At 32.4% G+C, this 21958-nt stretch overlaps 1 protein-coding gene, 1 long non-coding RNA gene and 1 pseudogene across 2 annotated transcripts; 1 reads left to right on the top strand and 2 right to left on the bottom strand.

The window, feature by feature from the left end:
* Positions 1–245: 245 nt before the first annotated feature.
* Positions 246–11541, bottom strand: LOC124440350 (annotated as a pseudogene).
* On the top strand, positions 637–1218 carry LOC124440353. The gene is made up of 2 exons (XR_006946662.1): positions 637–711; positions 888–1218. It is a non-coding gene; the product is annotated as an uncharacterized LOC124440353 (long non-coding RNA).
* Positions 11542–15904: 4363 nt separating the features above from the next.
* Positions 15905–21221, bottom strand: LOC124439891 (estradiol 17-beta-dehydrogenase 8-like). The gene is made up of 8 exons (XM_046990172.1): positions 21031–21221; positions 19935–20251; positions 19252–19347; positions 18762–18847; positions 17376–17460; positions 16313–16355; positions 16145–16219; positions 15905–16073 (listed from the first exon to the last, which is right to left on the bottom strand). The coding sequence occupies exons 1-8, from the start codon at positions 21080–21082 to the stop codon at positions 16057–16059; spliced, it is 771 nt and encodes a 256-aa protein (XP_046846128.1). The 5' UTR covers positions 21083–21221; the 3' UTR covers positions 15905–16056.
* Between the last annotated feature and the right edge of the window lie 737 nt (positions 21222–21958).

Raw genomic sequence — 21958 nt, 5'->3', positions numbered from 1 at the left:
ATTTTTTACAAATTTAGCAATGGGTTAGCAATGGGTTAGCAATGGGTTAGCAATGGGTTAGCAATGGGTTAGCAATGGGTTAGCAATGGGTTAGCAATGGGTTAGCAATGGGTTAGCAATGGGTTAGCAATGGGTTAGCAATGGGTTAGCAATGGGTTAGCAATAACCAGACCAAAAATTTGGTCCTTTAATGGAAATATTTAGGTGTTCGTTCTAATTTACAAAACACGTTCAAACACACAGGATTAACCGGATAGAACGCACATTATCTCCAGTCTATTTGTTATCAAATTCATCACAAATACACTTCCTCCATTTAGTGAGTATCGCCATATTTTTTTCGGTAAATATTTGAACAATTTTTGCACAAATTTCTGCACATAAACACACTACGTAGATGTTTAGCCGCCGTGTAAATTGTGCAAGGTTTTTCATCTATGTCAGTCGAAAATAATCCATAACTATCTAAATATAGTACATAAAAATTTTTAGAAAATCCTAAAAGCTTAAAAGTATTTAACTACTAATGATAAAACCTACCCTTACAAAAACGTAACTCTCTAGGACACTGATTGCAACATCAGTTGATAACCGTCTGCTACGTTGACGATTTTTTCCCAGCCCCAGGTTTAATGTAGAGATCTTCAGATATCGCGAACACGTCAGCACGACTGTCTTTATTGTATTCCAAGCATCGACGAACAAAATTCTGTAAGTATATAAAATTTCAGGAACAACGAATAACAAAATCAGTCAATATATAATGACGAGAAACTACGAAAGAAATTGATGAATGCCTTACAAAATAATACCTTTGCCTCCAAACTGACACTAGGTTTGGGAGGAAACTCTACTTCAGTTGCTTTTAAAATGGTTTTGTTTTCAAGGATTGCGGTTTGCGACATATTGTGGCCAAATGGCTGAAGAAATAGAAACATCACTAAAGCAAAGATTAAAAGAGTATTTTGCTACTACTATAAATGGAACATGACACATACAAATATATTGATCGATTTATCAAGTAAATTATTGAGGGAAAAGCGACTTGAAAGATTATATTGCATTCATTTCTCTTTCAAAATAAATTACTAGGAATTCTCAAGTCATGCAACTTCAATAAAATGCATACACTTCTGACAAATATTCTGAAACAAAGGCAATGTATGTATTGAAAAATATTTGGATAGTTACTACATAAAAGATCTATCTTTTCATTCAGCCAGGTCAATCATTTAAAGCTTCGTCTCTGTTTACTAGTTGGAGGACCCCAAACACCATACTTCAGTAAAACAAACATTCTTTACAAATATGACGATATGATAGAACAGAATGGAAAAAATAACAACCTTTTTACCGTATAACATCTGATAAAAGATCACTCCAACGGACCAAACATCAACCTACGCAAGATTTAATATTATTAACATTTATCTGTTAAGTACAGCCATAACTAGCCTCTCCCCCATTAGCCATAACTAGCCCCTCCCCCATTAGCCAAAACTAGTTCCTTCCCCAATAGCCAAATCTAGCCTTTTCCCCTCTCCAACTCTCTTAAACTAGTCAAAAATTATAACTGCCCAGTGAATATCAAACAAAAATGGCATGATCTGTCAATCCTGGAGATTGTGAGCGAGGCCTCAGATAATTTATTGATGAAATTGGATTTCATTTTATCATTTTTTTATCTAGTACATATCATGAATGAGCTGGTTTCAGTAGTCAATGCCATTTCGAGATAATTCATACACTAGTTGGGAGTATAACTTAATTAAATATAATAATTAAATTTCTATTTCACTTTTATAAGTCAGAGGAGAGTAAGTGTTTCTCTAAGTATATAGGACATATATGATAAAAACTTAAAATATTAAAGTAAGCATTGTATCAGCTAAACACCAGATGGTTGACAACCTACAAGAAACATCTGAATTGTTCTTGTTCACTGTAAATATTTCCTACACTCACTTTTGAAGAAATCTTTGGAGGTTCATTACTCACAACAAAACATTCAGGGGGGAGATACCAGTAGGTACCAGCTCCCTGTGACGTCAACTCCATACTATCGTCCTCAGTCTCCACAATTTTACTCAGGCCAAAATCTGTGATCTTTACTTCGCCACACAATGAGCCATTTCCCACCAAGAGAATATTACCTACGTACAGTAAAGTCATATTTTTCATCACACAAGCCAAATTTTCAAAAGTTAAGAGATATCAAAATTTTATTTTACAGTCGCAAAGGCGATTTTTTTAAAGAAAAATTTGGCTGTTGATTTTCTTATTAGTTGGTAGGCAAATGGAAAGGTTTTTCGACTTATAAAAAAAATATGTCTACTGTCACATTATTCAATTACTTTTCTTTCAAAATTCAAATGAATTGAGAGACATAAATATTTGATAATGGTGTTTGAAGTGACCTACCCGGTTTTAAATCATAATGAATAATTGGATGTTCCCTTTCATTTAAATATTTCAGAGCACTTACTACCTGAAGTTAAAACATTATGTCTTAGCTTTTATTTTATTAAAAAAATATTCAGTATCAAAGTTTGTACAGCAAGAAAAACAATACAATCGTTCTTACATACTTGCATTATTATTGATCTGGCCTGAAAAAATCATAACAAAATTTTAAAAAGTTATCATCTCAATGAGACAGAAATGAAGTCGACTTTACTTCATACCTCTTTTCGGCAATTGTTTTGTGTTGTTTTAACAAAAAATCTAGGTCATTTCCGTCGCAATATTCTAAGACAGTACAAAATCTACACAAACAGACAATATGTTTGATCACAAAAATATAATGTACTCCAAATTGAAAAAATTACATAATTCATCGTTATCAAATAACTTACGAATTTGAATCAATTTCAAAAACATCATACAGGCGAACTATTCTCTACAAAATAAACCAAACAAAATGTTAGAATTCTATAAAGCATTTTTCCTTGTTTCCATTCATCACAAATCATTCATATACGTGACAAGGCATACGCAACATACATGATGGTTTAAAGTCTTGTGAATGTTGTATTCTCTAATAGCGTGTCTAAAACAAGAAAATTTCTTCATAAAAAAAGAGCTGATAGCAAGCACAACTCAGGTAATTACACACGTACCTGATGTAATTTGTTTTTTTATCTTCTTTCCAATCATTATTTAACTGGTGTATTTTACATGCAACATGACGTTGTTCCTTTAAATCAAATCCCTTGAAAGTAAATAGTTAAACATTAAGTACACAAAATTGCGTAACAAGATTTAGGTGGCAAAACACACACCACTCATCGTTGTACAACAGTACAACACAAAATGTTATAAAATCAACTGTTGGATGTTAAAACACAAATTAATTTTGAGCAAGAGTGATCAAATATTTTTATAAGGAAACGAACTGGCGAACATTGCAATGCAAATGTAAATATTTATGTTTACCCTTTATCGATATAACCTAAGACACACAACTTAAATATAAAATATGTACAAGATTTCAATCATAACAATCTATTATTGTACCTTATGAACCTCACTAAATCCCCCTTTTCCTAAAAGATGAAGGAGAAGATATCTTTCAGATAAAGTTGGATTATCTTTAAATCTATAAAAAAATAATTATGTAGCAATAAACAATTTTGTCGAATTTAATAAACATGCCTGGATTTTCAAACTTATATTAGTCCCAAACATTTTACTCACCATACATTTCACTCACCATACATTTCACTCACCATAAATTTCACTCAACATATATTTCACTCAGCATAAATTTCACTCATCATACATTTCACTTACCATACATTTCACTTACCATACATTTTACTTACCATACATTTTACTCACCATACATTTTACTCACCATACATTTCACTTACCATACATTTCACTTACCATACATTTTACTCACCATACATTTCACTTACCATACATCACATACATCACTCATTCATTTCACTTCCATACATTTCACTCACCATAAATTTCACTCAACATATATTTCACTCACCATAAATTTCACTCATCATACATTTCACCACCATACATTTTACTCACCCATTCATACATTTCACTTACCATACATTTCACTTCCATACATTTCACTCTCATTTCACTCACCATACATTTTACTCACATTTCACTTCACATTTCACTTTACCATTTCTCACCATACATTCCTTACCATACATTTTACTTACCATACATCAATACATTTCATTCACATACATTCCATACATTTCACTTCCATTCCATACATTTCCCATACATCTCACCATACATTTCACTCATACATTTCACTTCATACATTTCACTCACCATACATTTCACTTACCATACATTTCACACCATACATTTCACATACATTTCACTCACCATACATTTCACTAACCATACATTTCACTCACCATACATTTCACTCACCATACATTTCACTTACCATACATTTCACTTACCATTTTTACTTACCATACATTTCCTCACTCACCATACATTTCACTCACCATACATTTCACTCACATACATTTCACTTACCATACATTTCCATACATTTCACATACATTTCACTCACCATACATTTCAACCATACATTTTCACCATACATTTTACTTACTATAAATTTTATTCAATACATTAAAGAATGAAGTGATTGATCTTATATTAACTTGAGGTAAAGTGAATATTTTTATCACAAAATATTCTTTTCACCTTGACTTATCTTCATTATGTAAACGTTTCATCTCGCGAATATGAAGATTACGTTCTCTTTCAAGTTTTTCTAACTCTGTCGAAAGCTCACTTTCCTCCTACAAAATGTCCTTTCAAATTTTATGTGCATAAATATATACATGCCACGAAAATTAAACTAAAATTATTAAAGTAGTACTGTTGACTTAACGTACAAACATGAACATCGTTGACTTAACGTACAAACATGAACATCGTTGACTTAACGTACAAACATGAACATCGTTGACTTAACGTACAAACATGAACATCGTTGACTTAACGTACAAACATGAACATCGTTGACTTAACGTACAAACATGAACATCGTTGACTTAACGTACAAACATGAACATCGTTGACTTAACGTACAAACATGAACATCGTTGACTTAACGTACAAACATGAACATTGTTGACTTAACGTACAAACATGAAGATCGTTGACTTAACGTACAAACATGAAGATCGTTGACTTAACGTACAAACATGAACATCGTTGACTTAACGTACAAACATGAACATTGTTGACTTAACGTACAAACATGAAGATCGTTGACTTAACGTACAAACATGAACATCGTTGACTTAACGTACAAACATGAACATCGTTGACTTAACGTACAAACATGAACATTGTTGACTTAACGTACAAACATGAAGATCGTTGACTTAACGTACAAACATGAAGATCGTTGACTTAACGTACAAACATGAACATCTTTGACTTAACGTACAAACATGAACATCGTTGACTTAACGTACAAACATGAACATTGTTGACTTAACGTACAAACATGAAGATCGTTGACTTAACGTACAAACATGAAGATCGTTGACTTAACGTACAAACATGAACATCATTGACTTAACGTACAAACATGAACATCATTGACTTAACGTACAAACATGAACATCGTTGACTTAACGTACAAACATGAACATGAAAAACGGAATTTCGACAAAATGAATTGCACAGATGGAGGGAAAACAATGGAATACAATAGCTCAAAAGTATTCTCTATATAGACAATACTAATTTGGAAATTGTTTTTTATTGTTCATTTCTTTATTAATTTTCTCTAAATAGAAAATACTAATTACGTAGGTAAGATTAACACCTTCGTGGCCATGTTCTAAGACAGTTAGTGCATGATCATTTCTTTCAATGAGATTTAAAGTCCCTCGCATTAGATAATGCTCAGGACTCTATCTAATGCTCGGAACTCAAATCCCATAGAGCACACGTGATCATGCTCTAACCCTAAAATAAATTGCTTCATAATTTATGTTATTTCTCCATTAACTTGATTCATTTAATTTTTTGCATTTATTAATAAAATAATTATATTTTACTAGATATTACCTTCTTTATGTATGCAGCTCGAAGTTTTAAAATTTCATCTTGCTCGTGATATTCAAGATGGGTTAAACTAGAAAAAGAATAGAAAAAAACGCGTTATCATATTATAAGAACATTGAAACACACAACTTTAATACACATGCGTAAATCAAAACATATTGTAAAGTATATTACACAAAATTGTTGACAGTAGAACCAATATACATACATAAAATAAATAGTCTGGATCGTTATTTCCGGATATAAATCAACAATATCGCAGGAACATAAGAAAAAATAACTCTACAAACTTTAGCGTACAACAGAGGACGCGTGTGATCTAACACAACAATCAAAACCTTTAAACAGAAATAATACCTGGAAGGCAAAGGAGGTTTAGCAAAGTCAGAGTCAGTAGAAGATTTTTTCTTCTCTTTCCCTAGAGTAAAAACATATACGTAAATGGTTTTGTATGTCGACGTTTTATTCAAGATACAGGACAACAAAGACAACAAGAAAGTAGATGAACCTGTTGAAGATGGTTTGCGTCTACTTAATATCTTCCTGTTTTTCTCAATGTCTTCTTTTTGTTGATTAATGAAATCTTGTTGTCTTATAGATAAACAAGCCAAAAAATATTACGACACAAGATCTCGATACATACATTATAGTTTTTTTCACTCGGTGTAAATAAATTCTCATACTTTTGTTTTTCCTTAAAAGAAAACCCATCTTCCCAAGTTTCAACAAAATGAGGTCCTTGTCTAAAAGATAAAGTCTACAATTAAATATACGTGTCTAAACTTGCATTGTGTCTCAAACATAGAAACAAATATTCCATACAACTTTTTCGCGCCATTCTCCACGATTCTACTTTATAGTTTACCTTGTTGGGACATACTGCCCAAGTCGCAAGCGATTATTCATGCTTTCCCGTTTCGCTTTCATCTTTTGCTGACGTGACTATGAAAAAAGAAATGATTAAAGTCATTATCAAGAAATATATGACTGTTATGATACAATACCTGTCAATTCTGTTTAGTTTTTACACATAAAAAATTATCAATGCAAATAAATTATTCTCGTGAAGATTTGATTTACTAGTGTAATCAGGTACGTACACCTAACCAACAGTCATTGTAAAGCAACAACTTTTTCTCTGATATTTTTCTATAACGTATGCAAAATGATACCTGTTCAATAAGAAGATTTTTGATGAATTCAATGCACTAAAAAAATTGTATTCAGTCAGTCATTATAATTACATTTTGTGACCAGGGATATACCGGGCGGAAAGCGAACTTTAAATATAAGTATAAATATCAAAGTAAGTATAAATATATATCTTGAGACCTGCAGTGAATAACTTTATACAAATCAAATTTGGAAAGTTTTCATATTTTGAGGAAAAAAAGCAGAAATTGCGAAATCAAATGTAGATTGAGATTAAATTGAGAAAATACCTTTTCGTTGGCTTTTTTCAGTTGATTTTCAACATTCTAATAAATAGTAAAATAATGTTTAATGTTTATAAATTCTCTTAAGCACAACAATAGTATAATGAATGCGGAAGAAAGAAAAGTATCACTTCAATATCATAGATAAACAAGATAAATGAGTGATCAAGTTTTCCAATTGAAACACATACTACGTATAAGATAAAGATACAACAAAGATTATGTATTGTTTTCGATAGTAATTTGTAGTTTTCCAACAAAATTATTTCGTTTAGCTTGAGATTTACTTCATTCTCTGCCATTATTTTGATTCATATATTTCTATCTTCACATCAACAAATGTTACTGAGTCAATAACACCATATATGTACATATGTACGTATAACGTATCTTGTAAATATATTCATTTCTTGAATACGTAAAAAAACAAATACCTTAAGTTCTATGATCTGCTTCATGAGTGTGGAATTGGTCTAAACACAATATAAAATTATAATATACTATAAGACATTAGAGCTTTATATTTCATGATATTATGGGGTCAATGAAAACTTGACTAAAAAACCCCTTGTTTTAAAGATAAGCAAGGTTTTTAAAGACATGGATAATGGGTATGGGAAATCTGAATAATAAAACATACACTGTCCAGTTCTTTCATTCTTTTCTCATTTTCCTCAGATGTTGTAAAGGCAAGTGCTTCATATTCCTAAAATATTAACACACGTTGGAGAAAAATGAGAATATATCAATCTTACAAGCCCACTAATCACCAATCTTCCCATGCCCGTAGTTTCAATTTACAACAAAAATGTAGAAACACAAAGCTGAGAGAAGGTCCCCTCCAAATAAGACATCATTAAACATTAAAATGTAAAATTACCTTCATTTTCATCATGGTTAACTCACTCTAAAACACAAAAAGAATTTGAAAAAATGTATCTTATTAATGCATGATGTTGAGATAACAAAGGCGATAGTAAAGTGTACCAGTAAATGATGGTAGTAAAGTGTACCAGTAAATGATGATAGTAAAGTGTACCAGTAAATGATGGTAGTAAAGTGTACCAGTAAATGATGGTAGTAAAGTGTACCATAAAATTGTAAAACTACAGTGTGTAAACAAATAATGGCATTATTTTACCAATACTCTTCTAAATGTAGCAATTGTGTCATTATGTAAACCTGAGTTGACTCATGGACACAAACAGTTTCCAAGACATCATTGTTTTGTTGTTGTGATGACAAAGAAGATTCGCTTGATCTTCTTATCAAAGAATTTTTTTTACCCATTAAGTGAGGAAGTGTTGAACTACTTTCCATTGGACTCTAACAATCATAAAAAGAATTAGGATATTTACACATTGTAGTGTATGTTTAAGCTACTGCAGTCTCATGACATAATGGAAAAATTTCTAAATTATTTATATTTATTAAACATAATTAAAATAAATCATACATTTTATAGGGTACCGGTAGCCAAAAGTAAATTTAATACATGTCTTATGACGTTATGTGACAATAGTTATTAAAACAATTTTCATGAAAAATTTAAGGGTACATAATGTATCTCGAAATGATTCAAAAGTTATGAACTGAAGAAATGAGATTGTTTCTCTTGTTTTTCACCCTGTACAAAAAAACGTTCCATAAATCCTGACATGGTGAGTTTGATAAAAAAATACTTACTAAAGATGGATCATTACAAGCCATATTGTGTTTAGGACTTGGTGTCAAAGACATCTTGTTTGGCGGTGTTGTCATTCCGTTTGTCTATAACAATAAAAAAACATAACCATAACATATACATAAAAACATTACAATAAACGATATATTTTCTCCAATCTGTTAACATAAATACTTTACTGAAATAATCAAATTTTACATAAAAAGGAAACAACCTTAGGAAAATATCCAGTAATTTTATTTGACCCAGATTCTGCCTTACCAATCTTTGGATGAGCTATAAAAAGAAAACAAGAGATTATTTCCACAGTTTTTAATGATCACTACAAATAATTTATGATCGTACAGAATATCATACGTATTTTCATTGTATGTACACAAGTACCTAACATCATTATGAAAACGTCACCATATGTATGGAAATGTCACTGTTGTCATGCTAAGTACCATACACGTATGCATATGGAAATGTCACTGTTGTCATGCTAAGTACCATACATGTATGCATATGGAAATGTCACTGTTGTCATGCTAAGTACCATACACGTATACATATGGAAATGTCACTGTTGTCATGCTAAGTACCATACACGTATGCATATGGAAATGTCACTGTACCATATGTATGGAAATATCACTGTTCTTATGCTACATGTACCATACGCATGGAAATATCATTGTCATCATCAAAGTAAGACCTGAATATTCTGAATCTGGAGCTTTTCTTTTACGCTTAACAACTTTTTCTGACTTTTCATTTCCAACATTCTTCAAAATGAGAATATGATATAGATTAATAATTAGAAATTTTGTTTACCCTGGAAGAGTTGGGAAATACAAAGTACACCCAGGAAGAGTTGGGAAATACACAGTACACCCAGGAAGAGTTGGGAAATGCACAGTACACCCAGGAAGAGTTGGGAAATACACAGTACACCCAGGAAGAGTTGGGAAATACACAGTACACCCAGGAAGAGTTGGGAAATACACAGTACACCCAGGAAGAGTTGGGAAATACAAAGTACACCCAGGAAGAGTTGGGAAATACACAGTACACTAGTTTCTTCTGATTTGATAAATAGTTAACAAATTTACTATAACAATTCAGAAGGAATATAAAACAAAAGGCCCATTAATTGCTTCAATTATTTATGCATCAATAAGATCATCAAATACATAGTTTTATGAGTAATACGATTACTGTTCTGACAAAAAACTTACTGCTAATAATGCCCATTTAAATACAATAGTGCACGTTACATTTGTTGATATAAAACAGTTGAATTAAACAACTTTATCTTGTCAAACTATACATGAGTGTGGAAATGGAATAGTTGATCAATAAATCAACTTTCACAAAAGCAATGCTACATCATATCCCTATGTTGTGTTTTTGATGGTTTTTATAAATCTTTGTGCATGAGAAGAGGGGAGGGGGGGAGCTTAACCCAACTACTGTTGTGTGTGCAATAGGAATAATAAAAGTACATTAAACATATTGTGTTTTTACAGTGGCAAGTTAGACATTTCATAAATTGGTAGAACCTACAAACCTCAAAATCTCTTGATGATTCAGATAGTCCAGAAGACGCATTGCTATGGTTAGAATTCTCCTAACCAAAAGTTTATTACTAAGTCAGTATTTAGATATACTATTTATGTATTATGTACTTGGGCACAAATGGAGAAATCTTTCTTTCGACAGTAAACCTTCAATAGTATAGCAAAATAAGTTATTCATGATTTTGGCAACAGTGATGATAAAAATCATGATCTCACTTTAATACAATTTTAACAATCCAAAACAAAACGCCTGGCTATATAGCTTGTAAAACATGATTATTTAGAATTCTTAACTATTAGATCAATATTAGCACTAAGTAAAACTTTCATACAACATTTTATTGCCGAAGAAGGAAAATTGAAACGTTAAAAAGGGATTATAAGCTGTCGTGACATAAATTTCCTCATCAAAAATTGTTCCAAGAGATCCACTTTCGTAAATGTACAAGTAAGCACAAAGATAGACTTACCCTGTTATCGAGTTTATTATCAATAAAACGTGCTTCTAACAGTTCTCTTCGTTGAGGATCTAAACCTTGAAGACTAGTTAAGGAACTACCAGACTCTCGTCCTAAACAAAACAGTTAAAATTTACAAAGTTCATCTGCATAAGTCGCTGTTTCAAAAATTCAGAAACCTTCCATGGAGGAAAATTGCAAGCTTTTTCTACTGCGACTTAAATGTGATTTTGATTCATTGCTAAGGTGCAAAGAAAATTCTTGAGAAGGTGAAACAACATTTTTCAACTCGCGTGAATCAGCCATTGAAATTTGAAAAGTTGCGAAAACAATAGCAAAATCGCGCAGGAAGTTAGCCAATCATATAAACAAAAGTGCTTGTTTTATACGTAAAATTCTCTCACTCCATAGCCGGGCGTGGTGGCGTGCGCCTGTAACCGAGCTGCTCTCGGGGCTGGTGGTGTAGAACGTCTTGAGGTTGGGATTCCTGTTGCATATTATCCTATGTTGATCGGGTGTCCATGCTAAGCTAGGCGTCAATATGGTGATCAGTAGGGAACTTCAGATCACCAGGTTGAATAAAGAGGAACGTACTGGTCAAGGATGGAAACATAGCAGACAAAAGTTCCCGCGTCAAGCAGTAGTGGGATAGCACTTGTGAATAGGAATTATGTGACAGCCTAATCAATACAGCCGAACCCATTACCTTTTTAATTTATTTATTAAATTATTGTTTAATTAGTTTTAATAAACTGACGGTATCCATAATTGTTTATTGTTTATTTTGACAGCAAGGTTAACAAGCTTTGAAGAGATTTACATTGCATTTTGCACCATGTGTAATGTGTTCCATCCCTTTCTGTGAAGTAAAGTTTGAAGAAATAAGAACATTGTCTATTCATGAAACAATCTCAATCCCACTCTTAGCAGTAAAAAAAACGCCAACAAAACCAGGATTCCAACAGAATCATAGACATTTAAAATTTCTGCTCAGCCTGAAGCTTATGTTGCAAATTTGAAGTGGAATGTTACTTCAATATTTTAATGGCATTTGGAAGATACTTTATTTATAATGAAAACACATTTGTTTGGCGGTTGATTAAGTTATTGTATAAGTATTGAATGCAACGGCAACTTAAGGAACTACTGTTGATGGAGAAAGTTCAAAAACCATTATTATATCTTTTTAAATGGGTATTTGTACATGACATAACGAATGTGCTGGGCGTGGTGGCGTGCGTCTGTAACCGAGTTGCTCTCGGGGCTGGTAGTGTAGAACATCTTGAGGTTAGGATTCCTGTTGCATATTATCCTATGTTGATCGGGTGTCCATGCTAAGCTAGGCGTCAATATGGTGATCAGTAGGGAACTTCAGATCACCAGGTTGAATAAAGAGGAACGTACTGGTCAAGGATGGAAACATAGCAGACAAAAGTTCCCGCGTCAAGCAGTAGTGGGATAGCACTTGTGAATAGGAAATATGTGACAGCCTAATCAATACAGCCGAACCCATTACCTTTTTAATTTATTTATTAAATTATTGTTTAATTAGTTTTAATAAACTGACGGTATCCATAATTGTTTATTGTTTACTTTGACAACAAGGTTAACAAGCTTTGAAGAGATTTACATTGCATTTTGCACCATGTGTAATGTGTTCCATCCCTTTCTGTGAAGTAAAGTTTGAAGAAATAAGAACATTGTCCATTCATGAAACAATCTCAACCCCACTCTTAACAGTAAAAGAAACGCCAACAAAACCAGGATTCCAACAGAATCATAGACATTTAAAATTTCTGCTCAGCCTGAAGCTTATGTTGCAAATTTGAAGTGGAACGTTACTTCAATATTTTAATGGCATTTGGAAGATACTTTATTTATAATGAAAACACATTTGTTTGGCGGTTGATTAAGTTATTGTATAAGTATTGAACGCAACGGCAACTTAAGGAACTACTGTTGATGGAGAAAGTTCAAAAACCATTATTATAACTTTTTAAGTGGATATTTGTACATGACATAACAAATGTGCTGGGCGTGGTGGCGTGCGTCTGTAACCGAGCTACTCTCGGGGCTGGTAGTGTAGAACGTCTTGAGGTTGGGATTCCTGTTGCATAGTATCCTATGTTGATCGGGTGTCCATGCTAAGCTAGGCGTCAATATGGTGATCAGTAGGGAACTTCAGATCACAAGGTTGAATAACGAGGAACGTACTGGTCAAGGATGGAAACATAGCAGACAAAAGTTCCCGCGTCAAGCAGTAGTGGGATAGCACTTGTGAATAGGAAATATGTGACAGCCTAATCAATACAGCCGAACCCATTACCTTTTTAATTTATTTATTAAAGTATTGTTTAATTAGTTTTAATAAACTGACGGTATGCATAATTGTTCATTGTTTATTTTGACAGCAAGGTTAACAAGCTTTGAAGAGATTTACATTGCATTTTGCACCATGTGTAATGTGTTCCATCCCTTTCTGTGAAGTAAAGTTTGAAGAAATAAGAACATTGTCTATTCATGAAACAATCTCAATCCCACTCTTAGCAGTAAAAAAAACGCCAACAAAACCAGGATTCCAACAGAATCATAGACATTTAAAATTTCTGCTCAGCCTGAAGCTTATGTTGCAAATTTGAAGTGGAATGTTACTTCAATATTTTAATGGCATTTGGAAGATACTTTATTTATAATGAAAACACATTTGTTTGGCGTTTGATTAAGTTATTGTATAAGTATTGAACGCAACGGCAACTTAAGGAACTACTGTTGATGGAGAAAGTTCAAAAACCATTATTATATCTTTTTAAATGGGTATTTGTACATGACATAACGAATGTGCTGGGCGTGGTGGCGTGCGTCTGTAACCGAGTTGCTCTCGGGGCTGGTAGTGTAGAACGTCTTGAGGTTGGGATTCCTGTTGCATAGTATCCTATGTTGATCGGGTGTCCATGCTAAGCTAGGCGTCAATATGGTGATCAGTAGGGAACTTCAGATCACCAGGTTGAATAAAGAGGAACGTACTGGTCAAGGATGGAAACATAGCAGACAAAAGTTCCCGCGTCAAGCAGTAGTGGGATAGCACTTGTGAATAGGAAATATGTGACAGCCTAATCAATACAGCCGAACCCATTACCTTTTTAATTTATTTATTAAATTATTGTTTAATTAGTTTTAATAAACTGACGGTATCCATAATTGTTTATTGTTTATTTTGACAGCAAGGTTAACAAGCTTTGAAGAGATTTACATTGCATTTTGCACCATGTGTAATGTGTTCCATCCCTTTCTGTGAAGTAAAGTTTGAAGAAATAAGAACATTGTCCATTCATGAAACAATCTCAACCCCACTCTTAACAGTAAAAGAAACGCCAACAAAACCAGGATTCCAACAGAATCATAGACATTTAAAATTTCTGCTCAGCCTGAAGCTTATGTTGCAAATTTGAAGTGGAACGTTACTTCAATATTTTAATGGCATTTGGAAGATACTTTATTTATAATGAAAACACATTTGTTTGGCGGTTGATTAAGTTATTGTATAAGTATTGAATGCAACGGCAACTTAAGGAACTACTGTTGATGGAGAAAGTTCAAAAACCATTATTATATCTTTTTAAATGGGTATTTGTACATGACATAACGAATGTGCTGGGCGTGGTGGCGTGCGTCTGTAACCGAGTTGCTCTCGGGGCTGGTAGTGTAGAACATCTTGAGGTTAGGATTCCTGTTGCATATTATCCTATGTTGATCGGGTGTCCATGCTAAGCTAGGCGTCAATATGGTGATCAGTAGGGAACTTCAGATCACCAGGTTGAATAAAGAGGAACGTACTGGTCAAGGATGGAAACATAGCAGACAAAAGTTCCCGCGTCAAGCAGTAGTGGGATAGCACTTGTGAATAGGAAATATGTGACAGCCTAATCAATACAGCCGAACCCATTACCTTTTTAATTTATTTATTATATTATTGTTTAATTAGTTTTAATAAACTGACGGTATCCATAATTGTTTATTGTTTATTTTGACAGCAAGGTTAACACGCTTTGAAGAGATTTACATTGCATTGTGTACCATGTGTAATGTGTTCCATCCCTTTCTGTGAAGTATGTGACAGCCTAATCAATACAGCCGTACCCATTACCTTTTTAATTTATTTATTAAATTATTGTTTAATTAATTTCAATAAATTAACTGTATACATAATTGTTTATTGTTTATTTTGTCATTCCGTGAAGTAAAGTTTGAAGAAATAAGAACGTTGTCATTCATAAAATAACGAGAAAACCAAGATCCCTACAGAACAACAGACAGTGAAAATATCAACTTACCTATGTTGCTAGATTTGAAGTGTAACGTTGATTCAGTGAAATTATGAAGATATTTCATTTACAATGATAACACGTCTGTTAATTGGCTCGATGATATCAATATATACGTATGCAGGCATACTTCTTATAAAAGTAAATTACTCACAGGAATATGTATGTCATAATCTGTCCTATTTTTTAACAGTTTGGAGAAATATGAAGCTTGGGAAACTACTCAAGATATATGAATAGTGATAAAAATTGTAATTTGAAATAATTTGATTTGTATAATTGGGATGTATAATTGTTGAAACAAAATGTACAACACAACATTAATATATATTTGTCAATGATAACCAAGTTCCTCAACAGATTAGAATTATGCAATTTATTTCGCAAACCAATAACATATATATATATATATGGCAATAACGCATCCACTACCATCCCAAGTCATTAAATAAAAAACGTTATTCCTTTAGCTCTAAATAACTATTTTTTAAGTTATATATCTATGGCTTCATTTTACATGTAGATTCCACCTAAAAACGTAAAAAAAATTATTTAAAAATAATTTTCATAAAAGAGAAGATTGTATTTAATGTTTTCACACCAGTAACTTCGATGTTGGCTCCCGTTATGTAACTACTCTCAGTTGAGGCAAGAAAATAAGCAGCATTTGCAACGTCTGAAAAAAATAAATAATGCATAAGTACATTATGATGCGAAAAAAGCCATAGTAAATGACGTACTGAAAATATATAATGGACTTTTCTCATACCTTCTGAGCTACCAAGTCGTTTCAGAGGTATAGCAGACGTAAACTATGAGCACATATAAAAATCATCATGATCAACAAACAAGGAATGTTTTACTTGCTCAAGTCAACATAAGCAGGACAAGTTAACATATATAAATGACCAAAGGCTAACAACAAAATGCCTGAACTAAAAAACCAACTGTACAGAAAATGCTCCGTCGCTTTAGCTTAAGTTCACACAAAATGTTTTGCTACAAGAAAATAACGAGTAGACAAAATCTATTTACATATCTTAATATGATACAATTGAACAAAAATAATGTCACATATAAGTGCAAAGCAAGATTGTTGTAGTTAGAAATTCTAACTTTCGTCCGCACTAAAGTTTCTCAGATGTGGAAAGCGGCGCTAAAGAGAGCATTTACGGTATTCCATAGTGCCACAATAATAAAATGCTGTTTTCATGTCATACTGTTGTCTACAATCTGCTGCACAAAGTATAATCAAATACAGCTTGCCTGACGATTATCATCTAGCGTCTCCTTTACAGATTATTATCTACAACCTGTTTTATAGACTGGGTAACCATCTACAACCTGTTTTATAGACTGGGTAACCATCTACAACCTGCTTTATATACTGGATAACCATCTACAACCTGCTTTATAGACTGGGTAACCATCTACAACCTGCTTTATAGACTGGGGAATTATCTACAACCTGCTTTATAGACTGGGTAACCATCTACAACCTGCTTTAGAGACTGGGTAACCATCTACCACCTGCTTTAGAGACTGGGTAACCATCTACAACCTGCTTTATATACTGGATAACCATCTACAACCTACTTTATATACTGGATAACCATCTACAACCTGTTTTATAGACTGGGTAACCATCTACAACCTGTTTTATAGACTGGGTAACCATCTACAACCTGCTTTATATACCGGATAACCATCTACAACCTGCTTTATATACTGGGTAACCATCTACAGCCTGCTTTATAGACTGGATAACCATCTACAGCCTAAATGATAGTCTATCATATGTTGCCCTTCTATAAAGAAATTGAATGCAATACCTTATTTATTAATTTTGGAGGTATTGTATTTAACATGGACGTTTGTATAAAACCAGGTGAAATAATATTGCACCGAATGCCATATCTGAAAAAATACAAGTTTAACTTGATTACTTTAATTTCTTCTTGTCTTATTTTAGAAATTAGAACTTAAAAAAATGCGAATCTTCCTCGGCCATCATACATACTGCACGTACAATATTTCGCTATTTGACAATATAATTATGAAGAGAAATACATTGCAGTATTTAATTAGAAATAAACTCTGAATTGAAAAATTTTGATTCGAAATTGGTCAACAATTAATGCTCTTGACAAAGCTTGCAATTTTAGTGATTTCGTGACTTCTCTGACTCAAACTTTGCTTTGCTGTTTTACTACATGTTGCTATACATGTTTAATTGTTAAAGAAGCAGTAAACCTATTCGCGTCTTTTCTAGCTACAAACCTAAAACATTGAAGAAATAATATTCACATTGTCTTTAAAGACATTTGACGCAAGGAAGAAAGCAAAAATTAAAGTTTAAACATGCCCCAATTGTTATTCAAAGTTGTTTAGGTATAGTTGTTAAGACAACTAAACAGTATTTGTTTTGTAGAAGTGTTTAAAATACATAATACGTAGCTTAATTGCGTGAAAAACAATCTATATTCAAAACCGTGGCAAAGCGAATTTTCACTATGAACATGAAAGCCCAACATACGATTTTAAAAGAGCCATTAAAAGAATAAGTTGGAAAAATAATCGGTTCTTTTAATGATGACGTCTCATCTTTAAATTAACACATCTTCAGATACAATAAACAATTATTAAGGCCCGTTCACACTATACAATTTGTCGGATCCTAAAAAACGGATTGTGTGAACACATATAAAGTGAGCCTTCGACAGTCGGATCCGTCAATATGAAAAATCGGATGGAAATAGAACTTGCTCTATTTTCATCATACAATATCAAAGGAAGCCAACTACTCAAATTACACACGTAGTTTTGACAAAGACTTGGAAACAAGAACAAAAATACAAAAAATATATCGATAAATGTGCTGGATAAAACAAATGGCTTTTCACACGACTATAAATATCTAAATGAATATAATTAATAAATATGAACAAAATCATCGGACCGTCTAAACAAGCAACCAAAAGTCAGAACCTAAACAATTGGATCTGACAAATCGGATTGTGAAATGCAATACTCAAAAATTTCCTTGTCATAACTTGATACATGCACAAAATGCACATGCAATATGACTGTCCCTTAATGATGAACTGGTAAATCATTTATGAAATGATTGATATGCATGTTAAAACATGAACATATTATACATCAAAACATATTGTGAAAAACTAAGTTAACAAAAGATACAAGATAGGTAAACTTACATAGCTAATTCTTTAGCACATGTCCGAGTCATAGCTTCAATGGCTGCTTTTGACGCAACATAGTTAGCTTGGCCAAGATTGCCAACCTGAAAAAAATACAATGTGATTGTAAAGCAACATGCAAGTCTAAATAAACAATGTTTATGGTACTATACATTTCATACGTATTTATAAATGACTTGCATTAAGTATATTCAATAATTTTGAAATTCATGAACTAATTAGTATTTCAGTTTTTTATACATTTATAGTACAAGATTGGTATATTTTTGATAGAATGGCCAATTATCCTAATATTTGATATTGAAACAAAATGAAAAACATATTTTGCATACTGATCAAATTGACAACTGATGATTGAAGAAAAATCTGTCGAAAGCATATCATACATGTTTAAAAAACAAAAAACTCCATTCAGTCAGATGAATATAAAGTCTTATTTAAAAGATGTTATTTTAAGAAATTAGATATTCAACATTGACATACATACCTTTCCTGAGATACTACCAATGCTAACAATTGAACCATTTTCAACTTTTGACTCAATCATACCTCTTGCTGATGCTTGAATCATTAAAAATGTTGCCTAAAATTATCAAAAACATGGTAAGCATGTTATAACTTCTACATTAAAATATACCTTTACTAATGAATGTAAATCTGAAACAAAACTAACTCAATTTTTTGCTGTTAGAAAAGCTTCAAGGATATGGTAGGAATAGCACAATTTTTATTGTGAACTTTGGAAAATATAATGGCAAAGCAATAATTTTTGTTCAATTCTCTCATACAAACAGAATTAAATTTATGAAAAATGCAATTTTTTCACCTAAGGCCTTTACTGATCAAGAAAAGTTAGCAAATGCATCAAATATTAGATTTTGTTTCAAGCTATATCTTGAAACTGGCCATGTCAATGGTGGCTTAAAATTAATGGCCCAGCAAACTCAACAATTTGAGTGGGGGGGGGGGCACTAATTCATATATTTGTGTTATAATCCACCGAAAACAACGGATTTCAACATGACAGAACATGAAGACATAATTATGCACACCAATTGTGAGTTTGCTATGAAACTGGCCATGTCAATGAACTTTCCCAATTATATTCATGAAGTTAATATAAAATACTTCATGCGTATAATGCATAAGAAAAACTACTGTGGCACAAACCTTTAAATTAACATTTATAACTTCATCAAATGAATCCTCATTCATTTTGATTAGAAAATCATCCCTTGTTATGCCATGACAGTTGATTGCTATGCAAGGATATCTTTTATAAATTTCTTGGATATTTGCCATACATTGATGGATCTCTTTGGCAGAGGTGACATCCAGTTTATAATGGGAATGTTTCAAATCCCCCATGGTACTTAAATTCTCCACAGTCTTCAATGCATTACTGCCTTCAATATCCACAGCAATCACAGATGCACCCTCATTGGCCAATCTTTGACATATGGCTATACCAATACCGCCACCAGCACCTTAAAAAAATGATTCTGTGAAGTTTTGATAAAACACACATTAAAAATTACAAAGAGATCATGCAAAATCATTTCCTAAATAAACTATTCTATTAAATAGCCAGTTTTGAGCATAGCCAAATACATTGGTTATATATAAAGATATATATTACTACATGTTAATGCTATGACTTTGCTAATTGTGTGCTTCTGTACACGTAAATTTTTCATAAGTTCAATACATCTTCCAACAAAATCACAATTTTTTTTTCAAAATATGATCAAGATTGCGTGCGTGAATTGTACTTTGATCATTTATTTTATAGTTCTCAGTGTGATGTCAAACATTTAACTGTTGGACACAGGACATAAACGTCACAATACACAGCAATACTTGTTGTGTAAGATGGTAATAACACATTACAAATATTTTCATAAAAGCAACAAAAACAATTCATCGAAAATATAATGGCTATTGTAAATAAAACAAAATTTCGCATAATTGCAAAATGATCATCAAAAATAATTTCACAATTCATGATTTCTATAGTGAACAATGACAGGCACAATTAAACATGAGAAGCTTTAGGCCATGTGCAAAAAAATGCTTTAAAGTTTGACCACAATATCCTTCACAGAATAGCAAAAAAGCGAACGTAATCTTTAATTTATGGCCACATCATATATCAATAAATTTTGTATCTCAATCACGAAATATGAGATACAGAGCGTTCTTCAATATTATAGGACATAAGATGCTGTACAATACAATAAGTCTTTCCACTTGTCTAATTACTTGCCTGTAACTAACGCTAAACGTCCAGCTAAATTACGGACCAACTTGCTCGCCATTGTCAACAACCATTTATTACTTGTCTTTTATCGTCTCCAGCTAAAGATTTCCTCAATAACGTCATTACGTCATGAAATGTCACACTATATGTAGCTTCAAAGCTGTGGGAGAGCACGTGTTGTGAAATATTAAGTAAATGAAACAGCGATACGAATATACAAGTAAATATTGTATGAAAAACTAATGAATCTTGATCGAGATGTCGTTTATGCCTAATTATAATTATTTTTAACCCTAACAACTTGTCAGGACTTACCAGAGAAGCACTTTGGCTGAGTTGAAACTTGTGGACTGGGTGCTAGTTCTTTACAAAACAATGGCTTTGTTTTTCGGAAACAAAAAATATGTTGCGCGTTTCTTCCATTGTTTCTTTTAGATTGTGCATGGAAGCGCGAACAGCTGTTGTCGTATTTTAGTGACACAAGAAAAAAATGCCTTTGCTAATGAAAGTCAATCTGAAACAACTCTAACAAGACTAACTCGTTGTTCATTGCTAGCAAAAAAGCTTCATGGAGTTGGTAGAAATAGCGCAATTTTTACTATAAAACATCAATTTTCAACTTTAGTTTTGCGGAAACAATAAATATATTTTGGTCTAGATTTTGCTTAGCAGTGCGAATTAGGCAGCGCGAACAATAACACAAGGAAAAATATTAATTAATATTTGTTCAAGTCAAAACAGGTTTTCACATGAAAAGTCTTGTTCTACATTCAGGAAAAGTGGAAAATTGCGTTGTTGATTCAATAAAAAATAGGAAATGAAAGCAATCTTGTTGTTTGCATTGTTATTTCAATTTATCGATCTCATATTGATTATAAATAACCTTGTCAAATATATAGAAGTTAAAATCTAAAATAGTATTTAAAAATTAATC

This window comes from Xenia sp. Carnegie-2017, unplaced genomic scaffold (genome assembly GCF_021976095.1).
Source record: "Xenia sp. Carnegie-2017 unplaced genomic scaffold, XeniaSp_v1 HiC_scaffold_2, whole genome shotgun sequence".
In the NCBI taxonomy this organism is placed as follows: Eukaryota; Metazoa; Cnidaria; class Anthozoa; order Malacalcyonacea; family Xeniidae; genus Xenia; species Xenia sp. Carnegie-2017.
This window is presented reverse-complemented; position numbering and strand designations above follow the sequence as displayed.

Bases quoted from the DNA above. Each gene is read 5' to 3' on its own strand.
- LOC124439891 (XM_046990172.1), bottom strand. From the start codon at position 21,082: ATGGCGAGCAAGTTGGTCCGTAATTTAGCTGGACGTTTAGCGTTAGTT. The intron at 20,252-21,030 runs GCAAGTAATTAG...CATTTTTTTAAG, and splicing joins ACGTTTAGCGTTAGTTACAG to GTGCTGGTGGCGGTATTGGT. The intron at 16,356-17,375 runs GTATTGCATTCA...ATGTGCTCATAG, and splicing joins CTCCAAAATTAATAAATAAG to TTTACGTCTGCTATACCTCT.